Genomic DNA, 19,795 nt, shown 5'->3' with positions numbered 1-19,795 from the left:
CCTCATAGTCACCAGAGCCTGTGGGCTATGACATGGCATCTTCATCACAAACCAATTCCAGATATGCAGAGGCTTCTTCCCTCCCTCATTTACCTGTTTTGTAGCCAAACTGGGTCTCTCGTGCTCACGTTACCTACCCACCCAATACAACTCCTGAGAGAAACTAGCATAACCACAAAAGCAAGGGTGTTCATCTAGGAGATTGGAATCTGGAACGACCATTTCTTATTTTCTGTGTAAAACTCAACCAGTATGTCATCATTTCACGATTGTTCCCTCGTCCATAGGCCAGAGGGGTAAATACATGTCAGCTGGTGCGGCAGCGTAGCTCCATTGCTGGTGCCTGCCAGGAGCATGGTTTTGAAACAGGTCACTGGGACAGTTGCTTTTCATTTCGTATTCCTACTTAGGTTTACCAGGAAGCTTTTGCAGGAGTTGGCTTTCTACGTTTTGAAAATTTGGATGGAAAGAGGAGGAGAAACTGTGGGTGAAGGGAGATGGGATTCAAAGAATGGGGACACAGACCTGAAAGTCTGCAGAGATAATGCAGTTCACGTGGCTGTTTGTGAGTTGTGTCTCTTGTTCCTTGGCTTATAATAAAGAGAAACAGTATTACTTATTTTTTTTTTTAACCTTATTACATCAAAGTGAGCTCTTTTCAAACACTGCATTTGTTGGCGCTTCATATGAGCAGAGTCATGGTGAGAACTGGGCCTCTGTGCACTGTGGTTCATTTTGGAGCTCTAGCATCCCCAGCCCCACCTTTTAAGACTCACTGGAAGTCTGTTGAGGTCCTTTCTTTATATGATGCCTCTGAGAGGGCACTTGAAAAAAAAAGAAGTTTTGTTTTGTTTTTAATTTTAAAATTGGGGTGGTAAGTCCAAACCAAGATAGAGAATCTCCTGGCACTTTACATAGATTAGGCCCAACACATACATTGTTTATTAGTGAAATTCTAGTGCATTGTATATTTTTAAAATGATTTTCTTAATTGACCAATCATTGCTCTTAGCCCCTTTATTTGATATTTAGGTGATATGAAAACTCTTATGACTTACAAATGTGTCCAAAATCTTTTATGTCATATTCTAAACCATGGGGGAGGAAATGGAAATGCTCCCCTCATTTCCCCTAATAAAGAAGCTTGTCTCTCTTTACTCCTCAGTCCCCAGAAATATGTTGGAGGAGTAGTATCTCCACACAGCTATAGGCTTTCTTGACTTTCTTCCCTAGTTTAGAGGAACACTTCATTTTCATTCTTATCATTATCAGAGGTGCTGTAGAATAGGTAAGACTCTGGATAAAGAAGAAATTTGGAAGTTTGCTGTGGATCTTGGAGTTTTTTACCTCGTGTATCCTGAAATGCTGTTAGAGAATCTCTTGTATTCAGGCTGTTTGAGGAGAGACTTAGCAAGATTACAGAATATTTTTCAGAGGAATGTATTTTTATTTTAAATCATAATGCATGCTGGAGGCCCCTTTAGCTAATAGAAAATTCTTTATTTATAATTAGTATATCCAATGAACAATGTGGAATAATAGCGTTTTGACCGGGATTGGGTTCTCAGATCTCTTGGGAGATGGGAAAATTAAATATCAAAGAAGAATTATTAACTGTACAGCAAGATCCCCACAGGGGAAACCCAGAGCTGGCATGAGAATCTCAACCTCTAGATTCCAAGTCTTTCTTTTCTGCTATTATAAGCTGGCAGACTCCAACCTCTTATGTTGTAGCTAAATTGTATACTAATATGTTGCGTAAGTTTTTATTTAAAAATATATTTTTTTAAAAATCTTACTTGTTCTGTCAGTTGCTTAATAGTCTCTCGTCTTCCCTTTCCCTTTAAAATAAATAGCAAATTTAGTTTCAGCTCCCATTTTACTTATAATACTGGGACTTTTCACTCATAAATTAAATTTGATTAAAATTTATTAGCCAAATCAGTGATTTTACTTTGATGTAAAAGAATTATGGAATTTCAAAACAGAAGGAGATCATAGCAGCGATTCTATCCCACTTGCCAAATTTATGTGGTTGATGTGAATCTGTTAAATTAGCTGGGGGGAGGTGAGGTTCCTCTTACATGCTAGAGAAATAAAATATGAAGATAAAAAATAATTGGTGTAAGATTATCATATTTCATACTGCTTTTTCAGGCTATCATATTGTGTATAAAATAGTTTTCTAAGGTAGTGATGTTTTAATGGTGGTTTAGAATATAGCATAGGTTATATGACTTCGTTTTTGTATTTTATTCATAAATGTACAGAAACACTGGTTTGGTATATAAAGTGTCTGGTGTCTGGTATCACCTTCTCCCCCATACTCTTAGTAGCCTAACTTCCTCTATATTAACACTTTTTTTCCTTTTTATGAATGATTGAGCCCACTTTCAAAACAGTCACTTAAAACTGTGTACATCTTGACAGTAGTGCAGCTTCCAGCTCTGTTGCAACATTGCCATAGGCTTAAGAAAGTCTCTTCAGATAGTGGCAAAATAACTTTATTTGGTTGTTTTGTTTGTTTTTTAGCTTTTCTACATAGCAAAAAAAAAAAAAAAATCTCAACACAATTCTTGCATAGTTGATGAGTTGGCTGCCATCTTTTAGCATGAGAACTGTAACCTTCCTTGGAATAAGCAGATTTATAACTTCTTCGCCTACAAGTAATGAAAAATCAGACTGTCCATCTGAGGAACACTCTTTTATACTTTATGATCCTGAGTCTTGTTGGCTTTGTAAAACCATAGTGGTGTAACCAAAAGAATGACAGATGTGTAACTTTTCTTTTGCTAAAACCTGAGTAAGAATTTTGAAAATGAAACAGGTTTCAAGTTAAGCAAATAACGTTTACTCAGCATGGTCATGTATTCGTTATAATAGAAATAGTTTGGGGCTGGATGCAGTGGCTCATGCCTGTAATCCCAGCACTTTGGGAGGCCGAGGTGGGTGGATTCTTTGATCCCAGACCAGGCTGGGCAACGTGGTAAAACCCCATCTCTACAATAAAAAAAAAAAAAATACAAAAATTAGCCGGGTGCGATGGTGCACACCTGTAGTCCCAGCTACTTGGGAGGCTAAGTCAAAAGAATCACTTGAGCCCAGGAGGCAGAGGTTGCAGTGAGCCAAGATCAGGCCATTGTACTCCAGCCTGGGCAACGGGAGTGAAACCCTGTGTCAATAATAATAATAATAATAAAAAATAATAATAATAGAAATAGCATGGCTACTATGTTGACTATAAAGTTTTCTCCTGTATTGTATATTTGCTGTGCGTTATTGTGCTATATTGCTTTTTAAAATGTCTTTTATTATATTGCTAGTTTTAATCTGTTTTTCTGGTAATACTGCTTTAATATAGTATACATTATAGTTATTAGTATACATTGTAGTCATTAATTTGACAAAAGTAAAAGTCACTAAACCTTTTCATTCTATACATGGTCATTAAAATATAACTGTTCTAAGGAAAAAAATAGTGTCTGTTACTTAACATAAAGGAACACACAGATGAGAAAAAATAATTCTTTAAAAAATTTAGCATATGCAGCGGGGGCACCAGATGAAGGCAAAAATGTATTCTTATATTTTGAATCAGCTACAGCCTGTATCCTCTTCATATATAAACAGTGTGGTTGTTAGTTGTTTCCCCTTAGTTTTCCTAATGGTTTTAGTTTCTCAGCTCTAAAAGCTGTGTTGAAGAGATTGATAACTCTTCCTCTTTTATTAATTCAAATGAAACTTCTTACAACCAACCAATTTAGTAATTACACAGATTTTTCTTAAACATTTACTATTTTGAGAGTTTCAAAAAGGGGAGTAGAAGCCACATTTAATAATTCTTTGGTTAGAACAAGGTATTAATACTGTGTGTAATACATTTTCTGCAAAATATTTTTTCATTAAAGAATAAAAGGAAACCCCTGATGATTTAAAAGCCTAATTTTGTTTTGCTTTATATATGAACTGAATGAATTTTAAATCTGGAATCCTGTTCGCTGTTGCTAATAAATTGTTATGTAGACATTTGTTTTCAGAAAGGCTTGTTTTTAATGTTGCTAACATCATTAAAAAGTTTTTTCTTTTAATTTCCTCTTCCCCATCATCCAGTCCAATATCAGATGGAAATGATGCGGAGCCTTCGCCATGTAAACATTGATCATCTTCATGTGGGCTGGTATCAGTCCACATACTATGGCTCATTCGTTACCCGGGCGCTCCTGGACTCTCAGTTTAGTTACCAGCATGCCATTGAAGAATCTGTCGTTCTCATTTATGGTTAGTAGGAGGTTTATTATTCTTTTTTCCCTTAATATTATTACTACTATTTTTGCTTTCTGTCTTTTTTTGCCTCTAAGAGCAGTCTGGCAGGCCTTCTCAAGTAAATACAAACCCTGTTTCTGCAGCACCCTCAGCAGCAGCTCAGTCTAGACAGGGTTTCCTTCTTTCTGTTTATTTTTCTTGCTATCAGAGCCCTGATGTGTACATTTTGGAATGCTGGAGTAGCTGCTTCATTTTTATTCCTCCATCTCCCCTCCCTCATTGAAGGGGCTGGTGGAACTAGACCAGATGTCTAACAAACCCCGATTGCTAGAGTGTCTGGCTCTGTACGTGACTGACCAATCATAATACAGTGTGCCAAGTTTTTTTTATACCTCTGACAACAGCGTACAAAACCTGGACTGTTTCTTAGCACAAAGATTTTTTTCTTTTCGGCCTATTTAATGGTGTTTCCTCAAGCTCTCCAGACCAGATGTTCTGTGCTGTATCAGAACTGTAGGCAATTTAACAGCTTTATAGCCTTCCCCCTCCCCAAACACTCACAGTTTGCCATATCTGGCAGACTTGCATATAGTTTCCAGCTGAGAAGTAAATGTAACGTCCTGAGTATCTGTCAGAAAAAATACTAATGAATACGGTCAATCTTATGAGCTGCCCCAAAATTGTTTCAGTATGTTAACAATTGGATTACAGTAAAGAACAAGTTGTTAAAGTGTACTTATATTGGCTGGAAACATTGCATCATCAGACCTTGATGAATTTTCCACTTGTTTCAGTCTATTTTGGTTTTCATTTTATCACCTATTGCTAAAAGTTTCACTGTGTTAATTTTCAGACAACATGAATGTTAACACAGGTTTTAGGCGAATATTGGCATGCCAGAGCCGTTATCATGCAGCAAGTGCAAAGCTCCCTTACTCATGGAGTGTTTCAGCGGTTAGTTTTGACAAAATTAGTTTCTCCAAAACCAAAAAGACACTTTTGTGGTAGCAGTTTGACTTGAATGGTTTTGTTTTTACAATCTGTTTTAACGAAGAAATGTGAACAGTGATAATTAGGATGGATAAATTTTGTGTACGGGGCTATTCATTTTAAGTTGAATGAGGAGCTACCCAAGTACATGCAGTGAATTTTCATGTTTAATATTTATCAGTGATTTCCTAATTGTCTAGAACATATGATACATTTAATTTTCAGCAAGATTACTGGTTCTTGCTGAGGAATGAATTTGAAAATAACTCTTTTGCATCTTTAGTTTTTGACAGAGGAAATTACTCTGTTGTAAGTAGGATAGAGGTATTCCTGCATTTTCAAGTGCTATTTGCTACAGTGCTTTGAGTCTGCTTCAAGTTCTGTTCTGGTTGTTTATTTTGATCTTTATTTTGCAAAGATTGTGTGATATGTAACAGAATGTGCCTAGAACCAATGCCATTCAAGCATGGTAGTGACAAAATTCTTAGTAATTTATTTCTCTTTCCTTGTTTGAGATCCCATAAAAACTGCCCAAGGGTCTCTCTCACTAAAGGCATACAGACTGACTCCTAAACTGATGGAAGTTTGTAAAGAAAAGGATTTTTCCCCTGAAGCGTAAGTGTTTGGGGGCATCTGGTAAAGGGTTGGGTATTTTTCTGTTAAGATTTTTCTTTGCCACGTTTCTTGAATCCTCGGTTGTGGTGTGGTAATGCTTTTGCCATGTGGACTGTGGAAGTTTTCTGCATGCTGAGTGCTGCTCGCTCTCTCCCTTTCCATGTTTAAATTATTCTTTAAGGAATATCTCATCTGTTGTTCTCACCAAGGGTGAATTCAGTTAGAATGGGAATTAATTAGCTACTGGATTCGAAGAAATAAATGATTGAATAAAGGGAGGTGGAAAGAGTGATCAGTGGCTGTCAGATTGTAAGCTCTGTATCAGGCTGGTTGTGAGCTGTGTGTCTTATTTTCCGAACCCTTGTTTAATGAGGGGGTGGGAATGATATAAACATTTTAAGAATTTGGTAAAGAATGTGGCTTGTTGGAAATTTTATGGGTGACAATTATGCAGAGAATTAACTGATGGAGCTGTTTTGGGATCGTATTTAATGGCATTGTAATATTTACTTTAAATAAATTAAATACTTAGAATTCTTCCATTTTCTGTTAATTATAGAAATTTTTAGTTCTTATTGAATCAAAATTAATGGATTTGACTTCATGTAGGATGGTTCATCTCTAGTTTCTCATTTGGCTCCTAAAAAGTTAAGGTGCAGAGAATTTTAAAAGAAAAGCTAACTCATGAACAATTCCTGGATGTGGTGGTTATAACTAAACTATGAGAAACTGTGTTCTTGGCATGTTCTAACTATTGTATCTGGAGTCTCCTTGTGTTCTGCTACTTGTTAAACTGTAATTCAAGAGGCTTTTAAAATGAACTTTTCAAGAAATAGAGTATTTCTCATTTTTAGCTATTTTAAATTAAGTTGTAGGTGTAGGTTGTGTAGCATAACTTAGTGTGACATTTACATTTTAGTATCAGTGAAATTTTAAAGATACCTGATTACAAAGAATGAGTAGTTTCTTCTGCCAAGAATCTTATTTTCTGGGCTTTAGCTCAAATTCGCATCATTTTCAAAGTTACTCAAATCACTCAACTTATGCTTGACTCTGTAAAACTCTAGTTTCTCTACTTTTTTTTTTTTTTAAGAGTGCTAATGAAATAAAGATCTTGGATAGGGCCTGTAATTAGGTAAATTTTATGATGTAGTCAATTTAGCACCTACTTTTGACCATCAGACTAAAGTATTTTTAACATGCTTCACAGATTGAAAAAAGCAAATATCACCTTTGAGTACATGTTTGAAGAAGTGCCGATTGTAATTAAAAATTCACATCTGATCAATGTCCTAATGTGGGAACTTGAAAAGAAGTCAGCTGTTGCAGATAAACATGAATTGCTCAGCCTTGCCAGCAGGTAAGTGGCCCTGCCTAATGAAAAGCCCATGTTTTAGAACTTTTTGCAAAAGATTCTTTCACATAAACTTTACCTGTGAAACAAGAAAACAGTTACTTAAGAACATTTATAGATTCTTAAAACATGTATAACATGGAGTAATAGTCTGGCCCTGTTAGGATCTCAGGGAAAAACGCCAAACTGATAACATGAAACAACACATTATTTGAATACTAATTGCTCATATTAGAAGAACCCTCTGCTGCCTTCTTTGCTGTATCATTTGTGCTTTGATAAGGTCAGTGCCCATGAGGGAGGGCTTTTTTATATGGCTCAGCTTTATTTCTTGTACACGATCCTAAGAGGCTTAGGGTATTATGTCTGGATATTTAATAATGCTCAGGAAAAGAACAGAAATGCTTTTTTCTTTTACTGGTTGTACTTGCCCTTGTTCAGATGCAGACTCTTGCAGTTGGAAAATTCCAGTTGTTTGAGTTTTCAACTAAAATTTGAATTTTCTGAACCTGACACTGGCTTCAGCTATTTTAGTTGGTGATACGATTTCCTCCAGTGTGACTGCCTTAGCTATCTAGTTGCTGAGATAATGTTTATTATATTTGTAAAATGCAGATTGAGGTTTCCAAAAGGAAGTTTTGTTCCCTTTGTTAAATTAATGTTTATTTCCCCCTCATCTATTACTCTTAACAGAAATGTGAATAGAGCCACTTGTATAGCTCCTCTTAAATGCCCTTTGAGCGTTATGTTAGTGATTATTTTGTCTATGGTGGAAGGAGGCTAGCAGCAGACTTGTGAAATGAAATTAAATGGTCAGAGTAGGGAAAGAATCAATATATGCTTGTTGGCTGAAAGAAACAAGGTGTGTTTTCTTAAGCAACCAGTTTGGAGCAGACTAAATTATTTATCAGATTTCTAGTTATCTTAGATAGAGACTTGTAAAAAAAAAAAAAAAAAGTGTACAGACTTTGTACCTCCTCGATATAAAGCAAGTGGGATGAACCCAGAAGGGCCAGAGGCATCAATGTTCTTCTCCATGCTCTGGTACAGGTAGGACTGTGGTTGAAGCGCCGCCTTCCATCGCGTTAATTGATCACAAAGGCCACTAGAAAGTCTTAACAGGGCAGGGAGATGGACGATGAATGTAAACGGAGTGCTAAGTAACACAGCCAGGTTGCAAGGCTAATTTGGCACCAAAGAGTGTACTGTGACTGCAAACATATATTCATAATAGTCCTTTAATTTGTCTATTTTAGAAGGTCATATTTTTCTTTACTGCTTTTACAAACGTACTGGGCACACCTGTATTTAAAGCATTTAGCTAAGAACCTTTTTCAGCATACAAGGTTACAATTTGATGTATTAAGTATATGGTTATATAATAATTTTAAATTTACTGCATGAAAGCTTTTGCTTACATAATTCATGTCTTCACCTTTTCCCAGGCTTCCTTTATTGAGCATACAAAAGAAATACATCCCTGATGGTGCTTTAACGTTACCAATGAGCTGGTCTATAATGTCCATTTGTCCAAAGCAGCATTTATAATAGCCAAGAAAATGTTCTCAGTTTGCCCTGGCAACTGAGACCTAGACAAATATTTTATTATAGTTTTTGTCTTCTGTATTTTTATGTAAACGAGGAAAAAGAGGCCCCATTTCTTTGCTTTCCACGTGAAATTGTTTAAAGTGTAAATTGGTGTTCCTGTTAGGAGGAAAAAAAATGAAGCAACTTTGAAGCAGTGCTTTTTTGCTAGTAGATGCTTACATTGAACCAAATCGATTATACTATTTTAAAAGACAGAAAGATAAGTTTTGTACGTCTCAATTTTTAATTTCTAACAGTAGTTGTGTGATGATGGCTCAGGCCAGTTGCCATAAAAGTTTGTATAGGAAACCTCATCAGAAATCATTCTTATGCAGGTGCTTAAACTTGGTCTTTCGTTTCACAGCGTATACATGGGCACCAGTTTCTTTGATGTGCCTGATAAATTTGTTCTCTGCGACAACTAAAACATACTGTATTTGCTTTTGTTGAAAAATTCAAATTTTTTTATTTTAATTTTAATTAGATGGAAGTTCTAGTAATAGTTATTCCATAACAGCCTTTATTAGTTTTTAAAAATGTGTATTACAGGCGTTCAGCTTTTCACACATGTAAAACAATTGTTTTTATTTCCTCTTTTAAAAAAAGTAAACTAAGGGTGGGCATCATACATTAAGGATTATAAGCATAAATTGATACTGTAGCCAGAGCAGACTTAACACTTCATGTCCTGGTTCACATCTGTTTAAGTTATCTGTTTTCAGTTCTTTATTTGCTTGGCAATAAAAGAAAAGGCAATGTTACTGAAACTCCTAACAGTAAGTCCCTGTTTCAGCATCCTACTTAAGCTGGTACTGAAAAGATTCCCACAAAATTGGTCTTGGTAGTGGTCTGATTTTCTGTCACTGTTAATTTCTGATGCCCTTTTAAGGCATATAGTACACAGATGTGTGTGTGTGTGTGTGTGTTTCTAATTTTTTTTTCTGAAGAGCATTATCATAATATAAAAGTTATGAAATACTTAAAGTCCACATATTTGTGCTTGTAGCAGTGTTCTTTCACAATAACTTCATATACTTGCAGCAGATAATATTAGTACTTAATATTAAAGACTTTTCTGGTAGAAACAGTGGGTCTGTTTTAGTAGTGCCTTTCTCATTACTGTAAACAACCTCCAAGATTTAAGGTCTGGGTATATTTTCTCTGCCTATGGCAGTACCTCTCCTGTGCTGTTATTTTTTCCCTACTGTCACTGCTTTCCCCGTAACCTCCCAGCCACAGCATTGGTGATGATCTTTTCTTTCTCTAATTTCCTTTTGCAATTAATGACATAAATGACTTCACAACTAATCATGTAGCTAACGACATTTCTTATACTTAGTATAGCCCTTTGGGCTTCACGTTGCTCATTGGTAAAAATGAAAGGATCAGAAACCTGAAGCCAGTGCCTCCTGTCTTCTTGCCTTCTCAGGACCTCATTAGGTTGATCTACTCCTTCCTTCTTCATAGATTTTCAGTTTCTTTCTATACTAGTTTTTTTTCAATCTTTATAGACTTGTTTTTCCAATTAAAAATTTATGTTTAAATTTTCAACTCTTTAGACAATTTGAAAGAAAAATACAGTGAACATCCATCCATAAACCTTTCATTTAGATTCACCAATTGTATATCATGCCACATTTGCACTCTATCTACGTACATAAACACTACTTTTTCTTTCTGAACCATCTGAAAGTAAATTGTAGACATGACTTTTAACTCCTAAATACTTCAGCATGCATCTCCTAAAAACAAAGACATTTAAACTTGTTTACGTCCCCCCATCTCAAAAGAAAAACTTAGGAAAAGAATACCTTTTGATCTCATGCCTTTAGTATCCATCTCCGTTTGTCTTCTGCTTAATTTTTCTATTTGTTTCATAATCAAACTTCTCGATAGAATTTTGATGTCACTGTTTCCTCATTTCCCACTGATTTCCGAGTGATTGCCAACAGTTTGTGGTGTTCAACCCATTATATGTAGTAAGACCTCCCTCGAAAGTCACAAAAGACTTTGATGTCACTGTGTCACTGAGTATTTTAGACCCTTCAGCATGTAATATGTTGATAAGGCCTTCTTCCTGAGATCCTTTCCTAGGAGCCTGTGAAACTATAGCTCTTCTGGGTTTCCTCTCATTCTCCTCAGTGAACCCTCTTGTGCTCATCTGTGTCCGTGTTCCTCAGGGTCTGTCTTCTCACACATGTACTCATGGGGCGATTTTGTCTTACTCCTGTGACTTTTACTGCCTTAGTCTAGGACCTTATTTCTCTTCCTCATTACTTTCACAGTTTCCTCACTTCCTGTTTTTGACCTTTTCCTCTTCAAAATTGTAATGATCTTGCTAAATGCAAATTAGATGCTCATATTACTCCTTTGCTTAAAATCTTTAGGTGGTTTCCCACTGTGCTTAGGACAGATTCCAGACTTGTAGTATGTTTTTAAGTCATTGCACTTTGACCGTTGTCTGCCTCTCTTTTCCCCGGTCTTGCCCAATTCTAATACTTAAGTCTGAGTGAATTAAAATCAACTATTTAGAAATTAGGGTAAAGCAGAAGCAAATACATTGTATCCAGGGAAGAAGAAATGTTTTGCAGTTAAAAGTGATTTAAAAAATTGCAACACAATAAAATAAATATGAAAGAAGCACTTGATTCCTCAACAGGTGAAGTCATCAGACCATGTTACTGGACCAAGGTTATCTAGGTAGTGCCAGGCTGGGATTGAAAGGTAAATTTACTCACATACACCCTAGTTCTGTGTTCCTTCCATTATTTGAGAAAGAGCCAAAACTTTCTGATTTTCTTGAGGTTACTGATGGAATCCGTATTTTAGTTGGATTTATTTTTATTCATTCCCAATATTCCCAACCTGTTCACTTCTCAGTGTTTCCTTTCTCTGTAAATGTAGTAACCAGCTGCCAGAAGACTGGGAGTCACCCTCCATTCCTCTCTTATGCCCCCTATCAAATAAAGATTGCCTGCTCCGCCCCCAGAACCTCTGTCAGTTCTGCTCACTTTTCTCTATGCTCACTGCCACCATCCTAGTTCAAGTCACCGCAATTTCTCTCTGTAATATCACGATAGATTATTTGCCAGAGGTGCAGTTTTTAACATAGAGAAAAAAATTGACCATTTAAACTCAAATGTACACTTTAGTCGTTTTTAGTATATTCACAATGTTTTACAACCATTACTAGCTCTAGAACATTCTCATCACCCTGAACGGGAACCCAAACCCATTAAGTTGTCATTCCCATTCCCCTAACCCCTGGCAGCCTCTAGTCACTTTCTATCTCTACAGATTTGCCTGTTCTCAATATTTTATAAAACAGAGTCCTGGCCAGGAACAGTAGCTCATGCCTGTAATCCCAGCACTTTGGGAAGCCGAGGTGGGAGGATCTCTTGAGGTCAGGAGTTCCTGGCGAAACCCCGTCTCTATTGAAAATACAAAAAATCTAGCCAGGTGTGGTGGCGCATGCCTGTAGTCCCAGCTACTCGAGACGCTGAGGCACAAGAATTGCTTGAGCCCAGGAAGTGGAGGTTGCCCCACTGCACCAGCCTGGATGACGAGTGAAACTCTGTCTCAAAAATAAAAAAGAGTCCTACAATAAGCAACCTTTTGTGTCTACCTTCTTTCCCTTAGCAAATGTTTTCAAGGTTCATCCATGTTGTGGGGTGTATCAGAACTTTATTCATTTTTAAGGCCAAATAACATTCTACTATATGGATATATAATATTTTATTTATCTATTCATCATTTGATGGAATTTTAGACTGCTTTTAGTTTTTGGCTATTAAGAATAATGTAGCTATTAACATACATGTATGAGTTTTTGTGTGAGTATATATTTTTAATTCCCTAGGGTATATACATATTCATAGGGTATATTCCTAAGAGTGGAATTGCTGGGTTATATGGTAATTTGGTTTAGCTTTTTAAGGAACTACCAAACTGTTTTCCACAGCAGCTGTATCACTTTACCTTCCCATCCCAATGTATGAGTGTTTTCATTTTTCCACATCCTTGCCAACACCCCACAGTAGACTTTTAACTAACCTCCTGGTTTCTCCTCTCCAGCCTATTTGCATAGCAGCAGAACGATCATTTTAAAATTTAAGCAAAATGTGTCATAAACATGCACAACTCCAGGGTATCGTTCACATTGCAGTTGTGAGGTCTCATTCACAACAAACTACATTGCTGGGGAGTTGTATGGTGTTAATGAGCTTCCCACATGTGCTTGTCTGGTCTGCCTGACCTAATCCCTGTGCTCTAGCCATGCCAGGCCTCTTCTTTTTATCAAATCTGCCTAGTTCTTGCTCATCTCAGGCATTCAGCACTTGTATTTTCTTTTGCCTACAATATTTTTGGCATAGCTGACTCATCTTTCAGTCTGTCATCTCCTCAGAGAGATATTCTGATCATGCTATCTAAAGTAAGTGTCTCTTCACCTCCCCCTTCTCTTTCTCCTCCATCCCTAATCAGTTATAAGATCAGTGAAGATATAGAACATGAATGTCTTATTCACTGTTGTCTCCCTGTTTTCTAGTACTAAGGCTGGCACATAATAGGACTTTAGTAAATACTTGTTTGCAGTTAATGAATGGGTACTACTCTTTAGAAGCTTGCTATTTAAAAAATATATATATGTATAGTAGCTGTCCAGGCGTTACCATGGTAGGAGGTAAGTTGCAGGCAGAAATCAGTGAATATGGTGGTCGTTGTGCCAATCATTACATCACTTTATAAAGCGATGTTGGTAGCTGAGCTGCAGTAGGAATTTCTGGAGAGAATAAGAAATATGAAAGACTGTACTACAGATTCTAGGAAAGGTAAGAGGAAAGGAGCCTCTTCATCAGGTTTTGTAGAATAAATGTTACCATTGCTCATTTAAAACCTAGATAGAGAAATCATGTGCCAGATGTCATAATCTGTATGGTTCTTTCCTGAGACTACTGATTTAAATGTTATGGAATGCATTTGGGCAGGGTAAGTTAATGAAAAGAATTTGGGAATACTGAACTTGGTATAAAAAATATGTATTATAGATGTCTCACTAGTATGTTTCACAGTTCCTACCCTAACATACCTGTGCCCTCACAATAAGAAACTCAGCTATTTCAGGTATCCCTGAGATTGTAGTTGGAAGTTTGGTATGGAAAGTTTAGTAACAAGTTGATTCAGATTTTTTCCTCTTGCTTTTATGCCCTTGCTTTTATGCATATGTGTGCTCTCATTCTTTTAGCAAAAGCCAGTTCAAGTTCATATCTTAAAACTGTTTAGAGCAGTAGCAAAGCTATAATTTAAAGTAAGACTTGTCAGTGTATTTACTTTACATTTCAGCAATCATTTGGGGAAGAATCTACAGTTGCTGATGGACAGAGTGGATGAAATGAGCCAAGATATAGTTAAATACAACACATACATGAGGAATACTAGTAAACAACAGCAGCAGAAACATCAGGTTAGTATTGTGGAAAAATTCAACAAACATGTATTTCTAAGTTTCATGTATTTCAAGAGTCATGTTCAGAATGACCTAAATTATCTTTGGTAAAGCAATGACCGTTAGCTAGTTACTCTATATCATATTTTTAAAAGATTATTATTTTTATGGCATGTTTGTAACATATTATTTACAGGTTATACTTAAAAATACCTGTGTTAAAGAGAGCTATTAAGCTCAGATTGTAATGCCAAGGTTATGCAAATAGGAGATACATTTATTGAGAAAATCAGAAGCAAAGAGATTCCAGAATGTCACAGCTCATTTCTTTACTAACTATAATTGGTTTGGCAGTGGCTCATTGCGGCATAGTTAGCAATCTTCAGTTCATTTAAAAAACTGAGCAATTGTGATTAAGAGCAAGCAATGTTGATAGGAAATAATAGACCAACTGCTGTGAAGTAGATAGTATAATACAGACAAAAACCCTAGAATTATCCGAATATTCTCATATGCACACATCTACAGCTGTGGCCATTTAACCTTTACTTTATTCGTGTTGCCTGCAGGCCACATCGTTTTCACAGTTCCTGAAATATTGTATTTGGACTATACTGCTCTAAAGTGTTCTTAGCATTTGATTCATAGATAAGTTGATTCCAGAATGTTTATCTGTGAAAGTAGTATTTATATATGACTACTCTGTTCGTTAAAATGTACTTTAAACAGAGCGTTGTTAAATATAGAATTCTAAGCACAACTAAGTGGTTTCTGAGAATGTTGTATTTAAATTTTTTCTTAATATCAGAGTTCATTTTCAGTATATAGTGAAATTTAAAGTACTTTGTTTCTGCCAGCTTAGAATTGAGAAAACATACGTAAATCAGTATTTTTTTTTTTTTTTTCTTAACTGAAAAGATGGGAGTGGTTACAAATGTCTGATAAACTGAGAGGGGAAAAATCATCTCAGCTGGATTTCATTTTCATGCTGGTTTTTCCTGTAAGTGAAGGACTCATCCAGGGTATCAAATTGAATGCTTATTTCCTATGAGTACCCCATAATGAATACAGGAATCTTTATAAAGCAAGTTACTTTCCTTCACTAGAAAGAATTGTTGTTTCCCTTGATTTTCTTAGGAATCCAAAGACTAAATTTTTACTAGCCCAGCTTGGTTTCTTATTACCTGACATTTTAAGGTTGTGTATGGGATATTACGTGCTTCACTGTTGGGAGCAGTCATAGCTGTTAGCTCTTACTGTAGTTGATCTATAAGTTTATAGTTAAAGTTTATATATATCCCTACTTTCTCTTCAGCGAATCGCAGGAATCCAGAGTTTGAAAGTATTTGAAGCATTATCTGAGCTATTAATAGTATCCATCCTTAGCTATAGAGCTAAGGTACAGACAATTATCTGTTAAGAGTAGTAACAATAGGCCAGGAGTGGTGGCTCTCGCCTGTAACCCCAGCACTTTGGGAGGCTGAGGCGGGTGGATCACGAGGTTAGGAGTTCGAGACCAGCCTAGCCAACATAGTGAAATCTTGTCTGTACTAAAAATACAAAAATTAGCCGGGTGTGGTGGTGGGTGCCTGTAACCCCAACTACTCGGAAGGCTGAGGCAAGAGAATTGCTTGAACTGGGGAGGCGGAGAGGCGGAGGCTGCAGTGAGCCAAGATTGTGCCACTACACTCCAGTCTGGGCGACAGAATGAGACTGTGTCAAAAAAAAAAAAAAAAAAAAAAAAAAGAAAAAAAAAGTCGTAACAATAGTGAACATAGCAGTAATAACATCATCTGTATTGTTATTTTAGGTCAATAGGAGTAAAGGTGAAAGAATTTCCAGTGTGGTAGTTCATTACTTAGTCACTAAAGTTAGGATGAATCATGTATTACCCCATTGTTATAAATGGTAAAGGAACTCCCTTTACCTTACTAATCATGAGCTTCTTTCCCTTTAAGCCCCCTGTTACTTACATAACTAGTTTTGTTTTCTGAATCATTAGTTATAGACTCTTAGAGCTCAGAGTGACACTAGAGTTTTCAACAAAGGAATTTTCTTCTACTATTGGCATATTTAGCTTCTTAGACGCAGGTTACCAAATGTTGCCATTGATAAAAACCGAGGTTGGAATTCAGAGCAGTGGGGTTCCGCTGGTTGTGTAGGGGAAGGACATCTTTTTTTCCTCCTCAGATGGAGAAAAATAACCAAATCATTTTCCCTTTGAATTTTAGTATCAGCAGCGTCGCCAGCAGGAGAATATGCAGCGCCAGAGCCGAGGAGAACCCCCGCTCCCTGAGGAGGACCTGTCCAAACTCTTCAAACCGCCACAGCCGCCTGCCAGGATGGACTCGCTGCTCATTGCAGGTATTGTTGCCCAGTGCAAAACCTGGCTGGTTTTGTTCGTTTCTTAGGAAGCAGAAGACAGAAATTTACAAACAGAAAAGCATGCCATAAAAGCTAGTATGTTTGAAATAGTTGCAGGATGAATTTGAATCTAGCACCTGTAACATCTGAAATCTAAGAACTTGTAAGAGTTTGTTCTTTTGTCCAGGTCCTTTCAGTGCTTCACTCTATGTTTCTAAACATTTTTGAGATGGCATTATAAACTTCCTAAAATGAGTCCTTTTTCATGGAAACCCAGAATAATTGTTTACAGTCTTAATGCAGAAGATCACTTAGCTCAGGCCTCTTACTATTCCTCTTCCAGCCCAGCACTGTACAGTGGGTACTTGACTTGAATTTAGGAAATCATTTCCCTTACTCGGACTTAAATTGTGGCAGCACAAATGTATTTCTGGATGAACTTTTTCTGGTTATACTTAATATTTAATACCACCTTTAAGCAGGAGAGCTCCTGTGTCCTGTTCTAGGACTTCATTTTGAATATATGACATTCATGCCCTTATTTGGCTATAATCTTATAGAAATGTTAAATGCCATCTGATTGAGTCAGATCCTTAACCTGTGAGAAGATTTTATCAAAGTGAAAATCCTACTCAAAAGCTGATTGGCAATTTCTCAATTATATTGATACATTTGTAATGTGGGAGGAAATTCCAAACTCCTTAACATTTTCTAGTGTACCTACAGATTAAATTTGGAAATGAGACACAATTCCTTCCCAAAGGTCCAATTCAAACAGAATTGAAATCCTTATATTTTGAAGAAGTATGTAACTGATGTAACTGTTGCATGAGATTAGATCATTAACACAAATGATCTATGTTATTAACATGAAAAGCAATGATGGAGCCCTTTCTTCAAGTGAACTCCTACTCTTACTCTGTCTTGGCTCGTAGGAAAACTCCTTAATGTTCCCAAAGCGCAAACTGAAAACCTACCATACTTGTTCACATCTGGGTCCAGTGGGTCTGTCTGGTTTGCAGCTCTGTGATTTATTGTTAGTATCTCCTTTGTACCTGTGAAGGCTAGTCAATGCTGTTTTTTTCTGTTTTCTCAGTTGTACAGCATTGGTTTGATCTACTTAGTCCTTTTGACCAACAGCTATTATGTCCTTACGGCTGATAAGCTTTTGAGGAGTAGTTTTTCTTTATTCTCCGTGTAATTGAGAGTGGACAGTAGCTTATTTTCAAAAGAACTTGTGTTTTTATCCCTTATGGAAAAATAAACTCTGGATTCAAAACAGTATACAGGTGATTCTGTTTTATGCTGATTTTTCTGTTTGACTAGCTTTCTGGATCATTTTACAATTTGTGGAACATTATGGCTCTCTTTCTCAAATGCACAGGCCAGATAAACACTTACTGCCAGAACATCAAGGAGTTCACTGCCCAAAACTTAGGCAAGCTCTTCATGGCCCAGGCTCTTCAAGAATACAACAGCTAAGAAAAGGAAGTTTCCAGAAAAGAAGTTAACATGAACTCTTGAAATCACACCGGGGCAACTCTTGGAAGAAATATATTTGCATATTGAAAAGCACAGAGGATTTCTTTAGTGTCATTGCCGATTTTGGCTATAACCGTGTCTTTCTAGCCATAATAAAATAAAACAAAATCTTGACTGCTTGCTCATTTGATTTTAGATGTATTTTCTCTGGCTTACTTTTGTTTGCCTATACTTGTTTATTTCTAAACGCTAAAGCAAGGCTTGACCGGAAGTTTCACCAGGCAGAAACCTATAGGCTCCACCACTTTTGCTACCTCTTCAGGTGCCACCTTTCAACCCACTTCTCCCAACTACTTATCCCAGCTCCTGACCGGGAGGCCCTGGCACCTACTGTGAATTTTTTTTTTTATTTTTATACTTCACTGCTCCCAAATGAGCACCCCGAGAGAAGTCCAGGCTTCGTGTACTTGCCCAGGAATTCCTTGTCCCCGGACCTGGAATCACTTGGCCTAATTCCAGTCAGTCTGCCTTTTCGTTTCTGCAGGTGATGGTCAGCCAGTCCCTGTACTCATAGGCCATGGGACACAAGTTTTTTTTTAAGACAGAGTCTTACTTTGTTGCCCAGGCTGGAGTGTAGTGGTGCAATCTCAGCTCGCTGCAACCTCCACCTTCCAAGTTGAAGTGATTTTCCCACCTCAGCTTCCCGAGTAGCTGGGACTACAGGCATGTGCCATCACACCTGGCTAATTTTTGTATTTTTAGTAGAGATGGAGTTTCACCATGTTGGCCAGGCTGGTCTGCATCTCCTGACCTCAAGTGATTCACCTGCGTCTGTCTCCCAAAGTGCTGGGAATACAGGCATGAGCCACCACTCCTGGACAGGACACAGAAATTTTAAAGAATCATGCCACCACAAGTAAACTTCATTTTGTTTATATTATTTAGGACTTCACATTTGTCTTCCCAAACCATGAAGTATAATTCTGCTAATAGCAAGTGTTGTGAATGAGGAATTAGGAGAATGGTAGTACATTGGGAAAAATATATTTTAGTAATTTTTATATTTTAAAGATAATCACAGATTTTGCTGTTTGTGCACCACCAAAATCAGTGAGATCTGCCAGCTGGTGGGGGTGTGCCTATGAGAGTTTTAGATTATGATCCCCTAGCAGGGTTATCAGAAAAGGAGATAGGTGAAAGATCACGAGAGTTGAGAAATCCATTTTTTGGACAACATTGTTTTGAAGGCACTACTGGGGCTCTGGGATCAGGCAGCCAGATTGAAACCTGGCTCCTCATTTTCATAAGTTACTTAACCTCCCTGTGCCTCAGTTTTTGTCAATCAGATGAGATAAGAAATGGGAGCAGGTCTGTTACCTCACCAGGTGGCTGTGAGTGTTGAAGACGTTTGTTGGGGGTTTGGGTGAAGCATGCAAACTCTGGTTGGTATGTGGCAGCCACTCAGCCTGTATGTATGATAAGGGAGGCACTCTAGGCACCCTATCCAGGATATTGGGTTGTTAGCTGGGTTTTACTTTAAAAAGCTCAGGGCCTAGAACATTCTAGAATTCAAGTACTTGCTCACATATATAATTATTTCTTTAGGATAATCTTTGATACAGACTTACGAATCAAAGGGTATGTAAAATGTCAGCCCTTTTATCTGTATTGCCAAATTGCCTTCAAAAGTTTCTGCT

At 37.1% G+C, this 19,795-nt stretch overlaps 1 protein-coding gene across 1 annotated transcript in view; it reads left to right on the top strand.

The window, feature by feature from the left end:
• The window catches only part of EIF3H (eukaryotic translation initiation factor 3 subunit H), a 110,452-nt gene extending 92,180 nt beyond the window's left edge, over positions 1-18,272 (top strand). The window contains exons 3-8 of the mRNA XM_055287095.2: positions 4,111-4,278; positions 5,769-5,868; positions 7,079-7,228; positions 14,150-14,270; positions 16,484-16,616; positions 18,001-18,272. Of these exons, the coding sequence (XP_055143070.1) occupies positions 4,111-4,278; positions 5,769-5,868; positions 7,079-7,228; positions 14,150-14,270; positions 16,484-16,616; positions 18,001-18,098 (770 nt within the window). The 3' untranslated portion in view covers positions 18,099-18,272. The remainder of the gene's footprint in view (positions 1-4,110; positions 4,279-5,768; positions 5,869-7,078; positions 7,229-14,149; positions 14,271-16,483; positions 16,617-18,000) is intronic.
• Positions 18,273-19,795: the final 1,523 nt, after the last annotated feature.

This window comes from Symphalangus syndactylus, chromosome 7 (assembly GCF_028878055.3).
Source record: "Symphalangus syndactylus isolate Jambi chromosome 7, NHGRI_mSymSyn1-v2.1_pri, whole genome shotgun sequence".
Taxonomy (NCBI): domain Eukaryota; kingdom Metazoa; phylum Chordata; class Mammalia; order Primates; family Hylobatidae; genus Symphalangus; species Symphalangus syndactylus.
Note: the sequence above shows the minus strand (reverse complement) of the source record. Positions and strands in the feature narration are given on the sequence as shown.